We start from the raw sequence: 15538 nt of genomic DNA on the forward strand, positions 1-15538 counted from the left end.
CACCGCTTTGGGATTCATCGTTAGCGGTGAGACTAAAGTGTGGCCGCAGCAGAACCACCTGTCAGCAGCAGCGAGGCTCCAGGGACCCAGCTCCTCTAGGGCTCCTGGGGCCCCGCTCCTCTGGGCCCCTGGGAGCCGGCTCCTCTAGGGCCCCCGGGACCCAGCTCCTCTAGGGCTCCTCTGGGGCTCCTCTGGGGCCCCGACTCCTCTGGGGCTCCTCTGGGACCTCGGCTCCTCTGGGGCTCGGAATTAGTGATCGAGGGATATTATTCGCTGATTCTTTTTAAAATGTATTTAGGCCTATATATATATATATATTTTTTTTTTTTCCCTGGCATGATTTAAAGAAGGTTCAATAAATGTTCCTTTTTTAAATTGAGACTTGTAACATTTGTTATCATCATTGTGTCATTTTTATGATGGAAATTGAGGGAGCAAAATCGGTATCGGTATAAAATCTATCGGTCGATCCCTACTCGGAATATAAATGAAATGGAATCACCACTAATCTCAGAATCTAAATATATTTTACAGCATATACAGCTCGACACATCCCTGGAATCCCAATGGAGACAGTTCACCGTATATAGGGGAGGACTCCTAAGAAGACCGTTGACTTTGACTTGCTTTGTAGTGGAAGTCCTTATCCCTACTCATTGGTTTCCTAAGCAAAGTAGGGCTGTAACAGGCGCGTACGGGCCGCCTATCGCTATCCTTAGACTGTTTTGTGTATATGTCTTTTTACGATCCTCTTCTGTCTGGTTTCAGATGATCAGCTGTGACAACGGGGCGGGTCGCGTCGCCCCTATGGTCAGCAGCCACGACCCCGCTCCCCACAAAGCCACTCGTGTCAACGGATGGACGTGCCCCCCCCAGGTGAACCAGGTGACCGCCTGGCTGCTGCTCAGCTACCTGGCCACCGTCAGCTTCGGCATTTTCATTCCACTTCTGCCTCTGCCGTGGACATATGTTATGTACACCGTATCCTTACCACAAATGCTTAGGTCACGTAGACGGCAACTTGTAGGTTACACAATCAATTGGTTTAAGTTGAATATTGCCTTTTCCTAATGGATGTATCATTCCGTGTTGGTGCTACTCTCCCCAGACGTCCTTTGTCTTATGTGGTGCACTTCTTGTGTAGCCTGCAAGGTTTTATCAGTGCCCTCTTGTCCAGAGTGAAGTGCTGTTGTACAACAGCTACCAGTTGGCCTAGTTTATGTCATACTTGATCATATTATCATTTTAACGGCTGAAAATAAATGTTCAGTCAGACTGCTGTTGACTTCTTCTGAGCTGGAGGGTCCTTTAGAGTGTGACTAAAGGAGAGTCCTTTAGTCACATGTAATCGTCATGACACTGCAACAGGACCACGGTGTGATTCCCTGACCACTGCTGTGTTCAGCTGACCGGAGTGTTGTTTGTGGTGCACGTGGCCGCACACATCGGTGCAGTGACCATAGACCCAGCGTGTGACGCCGTGAGGACCAGGGACTACTACTTCCAAACAAAGCCCATTTTTGACAGGAAGACACAAGCCCATGTCATTCACAACCAGCGCTGTTTTCTGTGCGATGTCAAAGTGTACGTTCACCCCAGTAGGATGTAAATGCACATGTAGGCCTATGCGTCTTGGTATTGGGTTGGGGGCAGTATGAATGCCTAATAATGGTGACAGTGCTCCAGTCAGCTGAGATTTTCTGTTTCTGTTTCCTCACTTTAGCCATTCTGAGCGAGATGCCCAATCCCTACCAACTCATTAATGCCGTGTTGATGAAAAAAAAAATCTCAAGCGAATACAGTACGTTTTTCTTACTGAACTGCTCCATTTCTGTTGTATTCATGTCACTTTTCATGCAGTGGGCCGAAAGTAAAACACTGTGGCGTCTGCAACAAGTGTGTAGACAACTTCGACCATCACTGCAACTGGCTGAACAACTGTGTTGGTGACAGGAACTACTGGTAAGAGGAAGTGTGCGCACGACGTCCTGCTTTGCATCTGAATTCTAGGTTTTCTGTTCCAGGAAAACACCTTAATGGTTCTTAGTGGGAGGTGTTGATGTGCTGGTCTTTGCCTTCGTTCAGGTACTTCTTTCTAACGTGCCTGTCCGCCACAGTGGGGGTGTTGGTGATTTTAATTGTGGTCGTGTTCATCTTCATCCAACACTATCTGGATCCAAACAGCCTACGGACAGCCCCACAGTTTGATGGTAAAAACCAACACTCACTCACTTATCTGATTTACTTAATTGTACCATATATCCGATAAGTGTTATTAATATTATATATGAATGGGTTTGTTTGTGGAAGTGAGTATTGCATTCCATTTATTAAGCTGATGCTTTTCCAAAGCAACATACAATAAGTGCATTCAACATTGAAGATGTAACCCCAAACAGGCGAATCATTTGAGTACATACATCATGAGTGGTTCAACCACGTGTTCACGCTCGCATGCTTCCCATGACCCTTCCTCTTGTTTCTTTCATCCAGATGTACGAGGCAACAGCACCTGGCTGATGTTTTTACCACTAGCACCAGTCCAGACCAGTTCCACCAGTCTGCTGGTGTTAGCCTTCATCACCGCCCTGATCTGCGTCCTCTCTCTGCTCATGCTCCTTCACCTGGTTCTCTTCCACTTCTACCTCCGTGAGGTTACACTTTAGTGCTGAGCTGTGACTCCCATGGGTCACTTGAGCTCATCAACAGTATATGATTCATCGGGGTTGCTTGTGTTCATTCTCATCAGCTTCCTGCCATGTTTTCCCCCCCCCTGGGTAATTTAGTTCATAAAGGCATCCGCACGTTTGACCATTTAAAGATGCAACGCGAGGAGGAAGCCAGGAACCGAGACATCGAAGCAAGAAGCGCCCCAGCAGACGACACACAGGTGAGGTCGGCTAATTAAATTCCCATGAGTGCACACTACCTGTGCCATATTGTGCTCATCAGTTACCTTTTTAATTAAATGTGTAAGTGAACAGACTGAAGGTCTGCTACCTGCGAGGGGACACACTGGTCATGGTAAGGCAGGCCAGATTAAAACATTGTAGATATCATTTGCATTGGTCTGAGATAAGTGAATGGCACCCTCTGTTGATTTGACAGTTGTTGCAAATGTGGACAACGGTCTGTCTCTCTTTCAGAGTTTACCTGCAAAAAGGTTGGGGATTCTTATTTCATCACATGTATTTTCCTTATCCTTTAACAAAACAATTTATCTTGGATATATAAAAAATGTGTTCCAGCAGAGCCCTTCAAAAAAGGATGGTGGTTTACACAATGAAATGGAAATGCCCGAAAAGATAGATCTAGGTATGTTGGTAATGTTTATTCAAATGTGTGTGACTTGCTGTAGGAGAAACACTTGCTGCAAACATTAGTTAATTCTGTGTTGTTCAGTGGATATCAGTCATTTATCAGTTTATCAGTTTAGTTACTTTAATAATTAATGTTTTTCCCAAAAATTTTTTTAAGACTGACTCAGAATTGCCGTACGCCGATACTATAATGAAACTCGTGATATTCATTGTGTTAAAGCACTTACCTAAATGACATGCACTAGCATAATAGGGAGTTATTAGCAGTCAGTAAAAGTGCCCCCTGTGCCTTCTCCTCTCTGTATTCTTCTTTTGGCCACTGACCTTCTGACTGCAGGCGCCACCTCCCTGAGCCACTCCCAGGTCTACAGCTCTGAACGCCACGGAGACGACCAGACTGCGGGAAGAGCGAGCGGCGAGTCTGTGGTCAGCACCCCCGGGCTACAGAACCCCCTGGGGAGCTCCAGTATGTTGACCACGTCCCCACAGGACGGCCCCCCCCCAACCTGAGGCCAGCGGACGGCCATGAACTCTGGAGTCATTCTCATTTTGCAATTGCTCCTTTCTTTAGAGTTGGCTGGTGTAACCCTATAAGTCATGAAGTGATGCATTCTAAATGTATTAGAATCTTGTAAATAACATTTTTGATTGCACTATTGAAGTATTTTAATTTCTTATTTCATAATCATGGAGTGATTATGCTACCATTTCAATATGCATGTGTTTTTCCCCGAGGCTATACATGACCACACGGTGGCACTATTGTGGCAAAGTAGTTAAGCCTACATGGTGACATCCCTTTTTAAGGATAAAGGTAATAGGCTAGCCACGTCTGTATCATTTACTTCTGTTTCCTAAACATACAATGAAGGCATAAACTCTCTGTGTACCAGGCCCTTATGAATTCAAGGGTTACATAATGGGTTTTCTATGTCTTGTCGACAGCCTACATTTGGGTGTTTAATGGGCATACACTGATAAAAAGAAATACAAAAAAAAAATATATACAACAACCACTTGGATAAAAGCGCTGCAAAGATTCAACATAGCCATAAAGACCTGACCATAAGATAGGGTGTGTCTGAAACTGCTAGGATCAACTTCCTGGAAAAAAAATAATCATTAATTAGATAATATTATGACCGTGCACGGACATCTCAAAAATCGTTATCTTGATTGGTAATTCTTCTGAGTAATAGTGGGGACCTGAAAGGGTCAGTATAGACAGTATAGACAGGCAGCAGGACAAATGATCCACGGTCCAAAAGAGGGAATAAATTTCAGAAGCTTTTCTCCGAGATGGACATCAGACCTCAGACGGCAGCCAATCAGCGCTCTAGTTTTGCTTCAGCATCTCGCTCTCTCGCTCTCTCACTCTCTCTCTCTCGAGCGTTCCGAGGCAGATGGAGCAGAGCTGGAGAACAGAGAACTGATGGCTCTGTAGAACCGACAACCCTTACCTAGAGAAGGTGGATCATTAACCTAACAGGTAAATGCATTTCATTTTATATCAGACGATCCGTGATCCGCAATTTTGTTTTGAAAACAACCCCCTTAAATTACAGGATACATGAGACAACAAACTATGTAAAGACATTGCGCTATAGGCTATATAGATAGGTATTCCTACATCAACATCATCATTGCAAACTCACATTCGTCCATTATCAACAATCCTTTATGTATGTCAATTTAAGGCTTTATAGGTTACATTGCACGGATTGATATTATACATACCCCATGCAGAAATGTAAGCAACAAATTAATAAAGAATATAATATTCCATGTGGCTTTGATCCCATCGTTGTTGCATGAGACGATGTGCGGTTAAACGGTAGTGTGTGCTCGGTGGAGAGCGCCTGTTGGGAGGCGCGCCTCGAAGCTGAATCCTGAACAATAACAGTGATCACGTGTCTTCCTCTGCCACTGCTCCTGCTGTATGAATCTCGCATTTGCAAGTTTATGTAACATGATCCATCGCGCCACAAAAACATGCTCCTACTGGCCTATGCTATTACTTGTTAATTTCCCATTCCATTAAGGTCAATGCTTTTTTTTTGAAGTTTAAAAAAATATATACAATAATTAACTTGTTACATAATTATGTATGACTTAGCGTTGCTTTGTAGTAGCCTAGTATTAGCCCCTGAAACAAATACATCAGTAGCCTCAATTTCAGAGGCATCTAAATGTAGTGTAACACCCTTGGACTAAATGTAGTATGCCACTCTTTTGACATCAAGAGCGATGAGGAGAGCATTTCAACGGCGCTGTTCAAAAAGAAGCCTAAACACATGCCCACAAGAATGGTACAAATATTGTTCCAACTGATACCTTGCTGGAGCTGTTCGCCCCATGTGTAGGGTTAGTCACGCATGAGGAGAAAACAGATTCATCTTTCCCTTTGTCCCAGATTCCTCTGCTGCTGCGCCGGAGCCTCGGAGCTCGTGTCCTCCAGAGTTAACCTCAATGTGTAAACCAGTGGACCTAATTAGTCATAGGACCTACAACACAATTCATATTCATGTGTGGTCGGAAAAATGAAAGGTTGGAAATGTATACAAACTACTTTTTAATAGAATTATTGCACTGGCATATTTTGCCATATTTAATGTTTCGACCATCTTGGTTATGGGAAGGGTTTTTGTAAATGAATATCTCAAGACACTTAGCTTCCACTGACTTATGTGGGTGATTTGATTACCGCAGGTAACCTAGGCTTAGCCCCACGTTATACATTGTCTAATGCTCCCAAAAGTGCGGACTGGGAGAGAAGAAGGTGGGGAAGCTATAGGACCAACAGAATCAGAACACCAGGATGTTTATTTACTAATGTAATAATGAGGGTCTTTAACAGCCTCTCATTATTTCCTTATCTTCCATGTTTGTTTCTCTGTCTCTGTATGTCTGGGTCATCCTGGTAATGGAGGAGGGACAGTCGGGTTGCTGTTAGGTCCTTTTGGATCATCTGGTTGCACCCTTGTGAAATGCTTTGAGTGGCAGTGCTGAGATGTGACCAATGCCTATCTGTGGATTCCACCTGCCTTCCTCTCAGCGAGACAGTCTTCTGTTAGCAGCAAGGGGCTGATCGTCAGACTGCAGACAGTTGTAAGCAAACAGAGGTGGTTGTGGAGCGTGCATCGGATTGGCTGTTGGTGCCAGAGTATATGGGCCTGCTTGCCCAGGGCAGTGATCCAGATAGAAGCCAGATGCTTCATGCCCAGCCACCATGAGCGCACGGTGGGGTAGTAGGCTTGGGTTCAGCGCGGTTCTTACACAGACATGGCATACCGCTAATGGCGCGGTCATCTTGTGTGGTTAACACTGATCTGCAAAACCAACAAGTTCGAGATGTTTTTCTTCTTCTTCTGAGTGGGTTCAAAGTCTTGCGGAGGTTCTTCTTGCTTGAGAATGTATGTAATGTTCCATCCGGAGCGTCTTTCTTCTATTTATAGATCTAGTTAAAAATAAGTAAATTTATAGTCAAAGCATTCAGCTGTACAGTGTAAGTCCCAGCCTGCTGTCATCCAGTCAGATTTGTTTCTGTGTCTTTTGAGATCCCACAGGATTCAAATGTACAACTCTGTTGGGGGAGAGGGGGGTGAGGATAGACTATTGTGAAACCATGGTTTCAGACCATTAAGGAAATACCATGGTAATGTAACGTATAGTACCATGGTCATTAAATGTCCAATCTTTTTGATAGGGCCTCATGATAGCAATCAGACTAAAAATGTCATAGATAAACAATACAAACTGTGAATAAAACATAACAACCTCAACTGATGTTGTTTAGGTAAATCTCTCAATATGTGTTTGAGTCCAATCCAGAACAACACACTTAATGGTTTAAAAGCCTTATTTTGAGCTATTCATGAGTCTTAAGAGACAATTTGAAGGTACAGAAGTTTCGTTGTACAGGAGACGATGGCACTTGAGACAGAAGGCTATAAAGTCCAATGTCAGTGTGAAAAGATTCCTTTGTCTTGTATAGATATGGCTTCAGTGAATGGAGCCTCCCTAAGCAACAATACAAAGCTCCCACTCTGTTGAGGATGACCACTCACAGGACATCATTATGCTGCTATCAGGAGCGTGTGTATGTGTACGGGTTATTTATGTAACATTTTAGTGAATCAGTGTGACATTTTTATCATCACTAATGTGTGTTTATTTAGAGAGTATGATGGTCCCCTTACCTCTCTGACTTTCCTTATGTTGTAAAAATCATATCAAACAAAAAAAGTATATAATTCAATGTAATATAATAATTTCCTTAAGATAATGCTAATACTTTCAATAATACTTTCTAATATAATTGTCATACAAAATTAAAAGTTAGGTATGGACACCTTACTTTTAATTGTGTATGACACTTGACCATGTGCCAAGTCCTGCAGCTATGAATATAATTAAGTAACCATTGGTTTTTTAATATGTAATAATAAATGTGTGGTCAGATGAAGTGGAGAAGGTCACTACATGTCACGTCATTGCATGTTGGTGGAAAGTTGACTATTTTCCTTGGCTATACTACAAAGGGGATCAACATTTATATACTTTACTCAGAATATAGTTTTATCCTGGACTATGACTGAATTTGAGCTGCAAAAGATGCTTCTCACTTTTATAAACTGGAGTCTGCCGTCATGTCTGTTGCAGCCGGAGCGCTCGGTGACATATGCCTGTCACACAGAGTGGTACTCCGAGATGTCACCATGTGGGTGATGGAGATGGGCATGGGACCTCGTCACACACACACACACACACACACACACACACACACACACACACACACACACACACACACACACACACACACACACACACACACACACACACATAAACACACAAGCCACTTGCTCATTGGACAATGGTCTCCCAGTCCCCATATCTCTCAATGACATTATTCACTCATTATCTCCCCCTTTTCTGTCCTATGAATTGACATGGCAAATGGCAATGGCTTTGGGCAGTATATTGTGCACATTAGCTGGTCAGTCGCATTCAAACAGGTTATAGTTGTGATTGTTGGGGTCTGCCCTTCTACACAAAACCTTTTGCTTTACACAGTGCCGTTCAAGTTAGTGAAAGGCGTTTGTTGAGCGGGAGTCATGTGGGAGTAAGCTCATTTTTACCAGTTGGACCTGACAGGAACTCAGCTTTCACATCAGACCTTTTAATGAGAAGTGAGTACGACCACCACAAGGCTATTCTGGGCAAGGTGACAAAGGTCATTCAAGGATGCCTTAACTATGGGAACAGCTGAGAGGTGAGATCATTGTGTTAAGAAGTTAAGTACAAAATGAATTTTAGTTCATGCTGTGGATTGTCTTTTTAAAAATGTGGATATTTTGAGAATAAATTTAATATTCTCTGAAGAGTAGGTCCAATGCTTTCTCAGGTGGTTCAAAAGAATGCTACTGGTGTGAGTGTATACAGCTGAGTGTGATGGTGTGTTTAGGAAGGAGCCCTGGTGTTTGTGGTTAATTCAGTTAATTCAGAAAATAAACTAATCAATTCATGATTTAGTTGTTTAAATTGGGACTCTTTTTGGGTATTGAGTTATTAACAGTAGTAGTTTAATAGTAGATATGTGTCCTCCTCCTCATTGCCATGCATTTCTCATTATTGTGGGTGAATTTACATAGTGATGTAATGTCAATGGTTTTATTCATGTTGTGAGTAATATAATATTAGCAGGTTTGGTTCTTTTTCCAATCTGTTTAAACCTTAAACTCTAAAAATCATAACTTTCACTTCTTCACACTTTTTACAGCAAAAAAAGGAAACAAAATTCAGCTAATCCAAACAGTATACACAAGGAAGTACATTCCCACAACAACAACATGGCAGATCAGAAGTAAGTCTGTTTAGCGATGTGCAATGTGTGAGTGTATGTGTGCATGCCTACAAAACGGGGGTACATATTATGTTTATAGATTACATTTCTGAATGACCAATGTAATGTTTTCTGTGTTCCTGGCACTTAGTTTGCAATGCCCTTTCATTTCACATGATCCTATGAATAACTTGATAACAGTACACTGTTCACAGCACCCCTGTGAATAACTTAATAACAGTACACCGTTCACAGCACCCCTGTGAATAACTTAATAACAGTACACCGTTCACAGCACCCCTCGAGTGACAAAGAGCAGAGAGCTACCTAACAAGAGCCAGAGTAAACAGAAAAACACACAAGGTTACGTCTTGACCTTAGGCAACAAGCCTTGTGTTCTTTGCATGTATGGAGCAAAGCCAGAAACAGGTCAGAAACAGGTCAGCTTAGAGGGATCTAGAGCAGGCCATAAGAATGAACAGTGATGTTGTCTTCAGTCCGTAATATCAGACAAACGGGTGCAGAAAGTAGAACTCTCTTTGTGTTGTTTGAACCATCTGGATTTGTTAATGAGCAAAGCCCAGAAGTAATAACAAATGAGTGAACTCAAGTGTGTCAGGACATGGGCAGAAGAGAGACAACTCATTCATGTAGTTGGTCCCCTTGTTTAGAGGCCTGATAATGACTAATAAGTCAAATTCGACATATGACCTGACCTGGATGCTTAAAAAATGTCTGGTTCCTCTATCTCAGAGATAACGCACAGGACTTCAAGGTTCAGACGGCCAAGCACTCCAACATGAGCACCGCGGCCATGCGCCCGCCCAGTGAACAGTCCAGGGACAGGGCGTCCAAGAGGCTCTCGGCGGAGTCCAACGGGAACGGTGAAGGTGGCGTTGGAGCCTCCACTCCGGTGGAGCTGACTGCACTGGAGGAGTCCTTCCGCCGCTTCGCCATACACGGGGACACGCGGGCCACCGGCAAGGAGATGCACGGCAAGAACTGGTCCAAACTGTGCAAGGACTGCAACGTTATCGACGGGAAATCCATCACCCTCACCGACGTGGACATCGTCTTCACTAAAGTCAAGTAAGACGGGTGTTTACTACCCTCTAGTGGCCAACTTTCAGTTCACGCTACTTTTTCAATAATTGTTGCTTAATTAGCTTTCTATAGCTACATACCTTTGCTATTTTATAGTCCTTAATTCCCGGTTTGCATGACAAACTGTTAGTCATGTCTTACTAGCCTTGTGGTGGTGTCCTATCAGAACAGACCAGAGGTCAGGGCCTGTCCTTCCTGTTCTTCCTCAGCCTTATAGCGTCATCCGTCTCTAAGGTGATTGAGACTTCCATAGAAACCAGTGACCCCACAAAAAAGGATTCAAACACATTAAACCTGGCACTTTCTACTTTGGTGTATAGCTTACTGGAAGAATGGAATTTGCTGAATGTCACTGATGTAAACAGAAGACACCCTGTATGACGGAGGCGAATGTCTATGCCATTATTTATTATGATAAATGGCCCAGAACCAAATAATGTATTGGTTTATTGAGGGCATTCAGCTTTCATATGGTTGGCTATATTGTGCAGGTTTTTTTGTGCATGGTCATTTTGAAGCTTTTTATTCATGCATGAATCAGCTTCTTCATCGTGGCTGAACGCAGATAATAAAGATTATTCTGCTAGACAGCTCCAGGACTGTGGCTAGAAACCAGTCATCAACTGTCCTCTACTGGAGGAACAAACAGTGGAAGAATGCTCTGGAATCTCTCATTGATTTAGTGGCCTTTCCATCTTTGTGTTTGTATTCCACACATAATGAAATGTATGGAACAGACGTGGTCCAAGCACTGTCTTTAAACAATGTTTTAAACAGGTATTCAACCAACTCTTAGTGAGGTGAAACCTTTCAGTTAAAGTATGATGTATAAATAGCATAGGCCTAAAACATACCCCAAATGGATGCATCTACAGTTTAATGGTTTCGAGAACATTATAGTTAAACTCAATTATTGTTCCAATACAAAGCCAGCCTGCATTCAGTTTGCTTATTTGTCAGCAGATGCTATGCTACACAGTTAAGTACTATGAATAAATACAATGTACATTAAGTGCCAGGACGTACAACATGCAAAATTGGATGTGCATAATAGAATCTGCTGACTAAATAATATAGTTATTAGCAAATGTGGAATATCTAATCTCCATTGAGGATTTCATTGGGATCTTCTCACATGCAGAGTGCAGCTCTGATATCCGTTGGAGTGGTGTGTGTCTAAGCGTTAACAAAGCGTGTGGCATGTGTGTATATTTCAGAGGCAGCGGAGAAGACTAGAGGAAGAGGAGGAAGGGGGATGGGTCCATGTTATGAGCTGGGTCCGACCCCCAGGCGCATGTGTGTGTCTGTGTGTTCTGGAAGGGCAATCATGCCAGAGATGTGGATCTCTCCACTTTCCTTCTAATAACAGTCATAGTTCTTAGCCTGTGCAGGAATAATCAAACTCTTGAATGATTACTGTTGTAGCAGTTCAACAGATGCACTTTCACTGGGCGGAAATGACTACTTTATTCTACCTTGTGTGAGTCTCTACCGAGTGTGGTCTCTCCCCAGTACCAAAAACACAGATCAGATCTGATCTGATCTGGTCGCCAGCATATTTCTGTCTCCGATTCAGCGTTTGCTTGACTTCAGCTCCACAGCAGTGCCTCTTCCGTAGATAACCATGGTACGCCTCTGCTCACTGCCTCGCTATGATTCATTTACATCGTTCTGGCGCATAGTTGAACGCACCAGACACAGATGCGCTCCATCTATAATAACACTTTCACAAAACATTACATTTCACCCTTTTCTGTAAACTATTGTTATTCTACAGTACATCATCATTTGTCTCCTCAGTCCAGTACTTTATTGTGATGGATTTACAAAAGAAATATGGTTGTATAACGGACTATCTGCAACACGCCAACTGGAAGTCCAATTTCCCGCTTGACATAAGACAGCATGGAACCGACAAGGAGGAATGAGGCCCTCCAATGTTAAACATGCAGCACCCAAACCATCCCTGTCACTGAAGCAGCCAAATGAATAATAAACCCAACAGCCCTGTTTACTGTAGCTAGTTGCTATGACGGCAGGTTGCTCCGGGAGACGGCAGGCTTTACAGGCCGTTGTTTGGGTGATTTATCACCACGGCAATAGCTTGTTTGTGTTTGTGTTACTATGCTCTTTTAACATGGAAGTGAAATGGGCGGGCAGCCAGCCCGCTGGAGCGGCCCGGTGGGGGTGAGTGGCGAGGCCGCTGTGACACACGACTCAAGATAGGGAACAGCGATATGCTTTTGTTATGAGCAACTTTAAGTGTTGAGTATGCGTCTCATAAACATAGTGGTATACGGCCATGTTGTGAGCCACAGGTTTGAGCCTGTGAAGTGACTTGAAGGACTATGAGCACTGAGGCCCACTGGGAGACTCTGTGGAGTCTAAACAGTTCATCTGCGTTCACACTTCATTTTACAAGGTGGACACAATCTGTCCCCTGCGCGGTCCATAAACCTGCCACAATGAAGCCATCACGCAGGGCTTTGTGTTGGTAATAAACGAGGTGACGGCCTGCACCAACGACACAGGCATAGGGCGGTTGGGTCATCAGCCTCCAAGGGCTGACACGCTGGTCTTGCACATTTTAGGAAGAAATCCTGCCGTAACATCACGTTTGACGAGTTCAAGGCGGCACTGGGAGAACTGGCCAAGAAGAAGTATAAAGAGAAGCCTGCAGAGGAGGCCGAGGCTGAGGTCTTCAAGCTGATAGAGGGGAAGGCGCCGGTCATCTCCGGAGTCACGGTAAGGCCGTCCTCATGGATGTACGATGATCGAATGACTTCAACTGTACGAATGGCTTCAGGAGTGTTTCTGTGAAAACCCTGCAGAGAGCAGTGGCGTCCCCCACGGTGAGCCGCCTCACAGACACCAGCAAGTTCACCGGCTCGCACAAGGAGCGCTTCGACAACAGCGGCCGCGGGAAGGGGAAGGCGGGGCGCGTGGACGTGGTGGACACGTCCGGGTACGTCTCAGGGTACAAACACGCCGGCTCCTACGAGAAGAAGCTCGCCAAGCCCATGTGAGGGGGGGAGGGAGATAAACACTAGATTGGTATGGATTATTTTCTATAACAACAGCGCACACACACACACACACACACACACTCTGAAAGCACAAAAAAAATCATGTATTCTCCCACTGGCCATTTTCTTTTTTTCGTTTTCGTTTGTCTGCCGTTTTGTTTGAGTTTTTTTATAGTGTGATTTCCTTTTGAAAGGTCAGAAAAACTGGAAAACTGTTTACATCTATTTCATCACCAGCTGGTACATTCCTATGTGAAAGCAAGGTACTGCCAAACCCTGAACAAAAATAACAGAATCTTCTGTACTAGCCATAATGACTATGTTATTATTATAGGCCATATAGTATTTCAAAGTACAGTGAACCATTCACCAAAAAACAAAAGCAATAAACCTTGCACTTTTCATGGAAATAGCTAGTTCCCGTATTGAGTATTAGACTTTCAGTTTCCTCGTTTATATTTTCATAGTAGAATCCGTAATTGAAACCATTGAAAACGTGATGCTTAAATTGATACCTCCCTCCTTATTTTTATGTGTGTCTGCCTTATCTATAGTGAAAGAATAATCTGTTGTCTTAATATTTTCCCAGATTTCCGAAATCCTTTACATTTCGTCTAATAGAACAATTGATCTTTTCCTTATTTTAAACCACTTATAGAAAAACGATAACTGACTGAATCAGTCTAGGCATCCCACTCACTTCATTCAAATTATGTTTGATTCTACAAAAAGGTTCTACTGTAGCATTTAAAGAAGAAACAAGTATAAGAATAATAGCATATATATTTCAGAACATTTTAAAATATAGATCACATGAAGTATATTTTACGACCTGGATTATCCACAGTTTTTACCAAGAATGTAATATTAAACGTACCTGTATCTGTACCTGTATACTGTATACAGAAACCATTTTGGTAATAAACATTTAACAGAAACTCTACACAAAAAACTAATGAGCTGGGTTGGTGAAGATTGTATTTTTAACATTGTACTTACATTATCTCTCTGTCAGAGTAGCATACTGTGGTTCTAATATATTGGTGGTAAGATTTTGTATATTTCTTTTGAATTGATAGAGATGTGTCTTTATTTAAAACACGGGTTTCCTATATTTCCTCTTTAAGCGCTGTAACATGTATACTGCATCTGGTTCTGAAGCGCATAGATTCATGAAAAATATATGTTTTTGTCATTTAACGTTTTAAATCCTGTAACCAATGTGAAGACATTATCTTCATTACATAAAACAAAGTGTAGAATAAATGGAGGACATTGAACTATATTAAACAAAATCAGACGATAGTGTTTATTCAAAAGGGAAAGGGAAAAAGACAATAAACATTTTTTTCCTAGATTTTTCACTATTCTTACAACATAGTGGTGTACTGTTCCTCTCCCGCTGTGTGTACTGGCCGCCTCAGCTGATGAAAAATCCTGCATCTTAGTAAAAAAACGAGCAGCCATTGTTGTAGAAGTGTTTGCTGTAAGTATTAGCTTTAGTATCTCTGGTCCGATCTGTGATGTATGCTTCATGCTAAATACAGTGCACCTTTTACACGAAGGAACAACAATAATGTCTTATATTTATGTTAACTATTGTGTCCTGGTGCATGCTACACGTCTCTGTCCCTCTCTTTACAACTTGTTGATATGATTTGTAGTGAATTATTGGAAAATAAAAAAACAAAAACATGCTAGAGCATGTGGTGGTGGACGTTTGTTGATTCAACTTCAATTTAAAATGTAACTACATTCCATGAGTGCGTTTCAGCCATTCTGACCTGAATATTCATTAAGTTACTATATGGAACAGATAGGGAGCGGATTGCAGAAAAAGGTAAATATCACATCCATACACACTAACTCACTCTGTAACATCAAGGAGTGCTGCTTTGTGTTACTTGGTGTTACTCTCCAACTCCGGCAGCAAGGTAAACATGGAGCTGTAGGTGCAGTCTGACCGACCCAAACTCTATTGGACAGGCGGTTTTCTCCAGTTGAAAACCGCCTGGAATACACCCTACCCAGTCTCCCCTATCCAGTACCGCCTCTCCACATTTAACACGCTTGTCACACTGATAAGTAAACATGCAAATGATGCATACAGCTGTTTAAACAACGAGGAAATCAGGGAAGATCTGAACAATGTTGGATTCATATTTTACAAATCATACATTGGCCAAGGAACCAGACCAATCTGCAAGCTCATGTTTTTGGCTCTGACATGCCTCTGGCCCCCTTCT

The 15538-nt window shown here is 42.7% G+C and overlaps 2 protein-coding genes across 2 annotated transcripts; both read left to right on the top strand.

The window, feature by feature from the left end:
- Positions 1-566: 566 nt before the first annotated feature.
- Positions 567-3830, top strand: zdhhc11 (zDHHC palmitoyltransferase 11; the record flags this gene model as incomplete). The annotated part of the gene is made up of 9 exons (XM_084471836.1): positions 567-575; positions 769-981; positions 1406-1584; positions 1861-1962; positions 2086-2210; positions 2494-2649; positions 2787-2890; positions 3252-3315; positions 3658-3830. The coding sequence occupies 9 exons, from the start codon at positions 567-569 to the stop codon at positions 3828-3830; spliced, it is 1125 nt and encodes a 374-aa protein (XP_084327962.1).
- Positions 3831-4736: 906 nt separating this feature from the next.
- tppp (tubulin polymerization promoting protein) lies at positions 4737-14099 on the top strand. Its single transcript, XM_084471758.1, has 5 exons — positions 4737-4809; positions 9100-9183; positions 9916-10251; positions 12858-13011; positions 13098-14099. Exons 2-5 carry the CDS (start codon positions 9170-9172, stop codon positions 13290-13292), a joined length of 699 nt encoding a protein of 232 aa, XP_084327884.1. The 5' UTR covers positions 4737-4809; positions 9100-9169; the 3' UTR covers positions 13293-14099.
- Positions 14100-15538: the final 1439 nt, after the last annotated feature.

This window comes from Micromesistius poutassou (assembly GCF_964030765.1).
Source record: "Micromesistius poutassou genome assembly, chromosome: 8".
Taxonomy (NCBI): domain Eukaryota; kingdom Metazoa; phylum Chordata; class Actinopteri; order Gadiformes; family Gadidae; genus Micromesistius; species Micromesistius poutassou.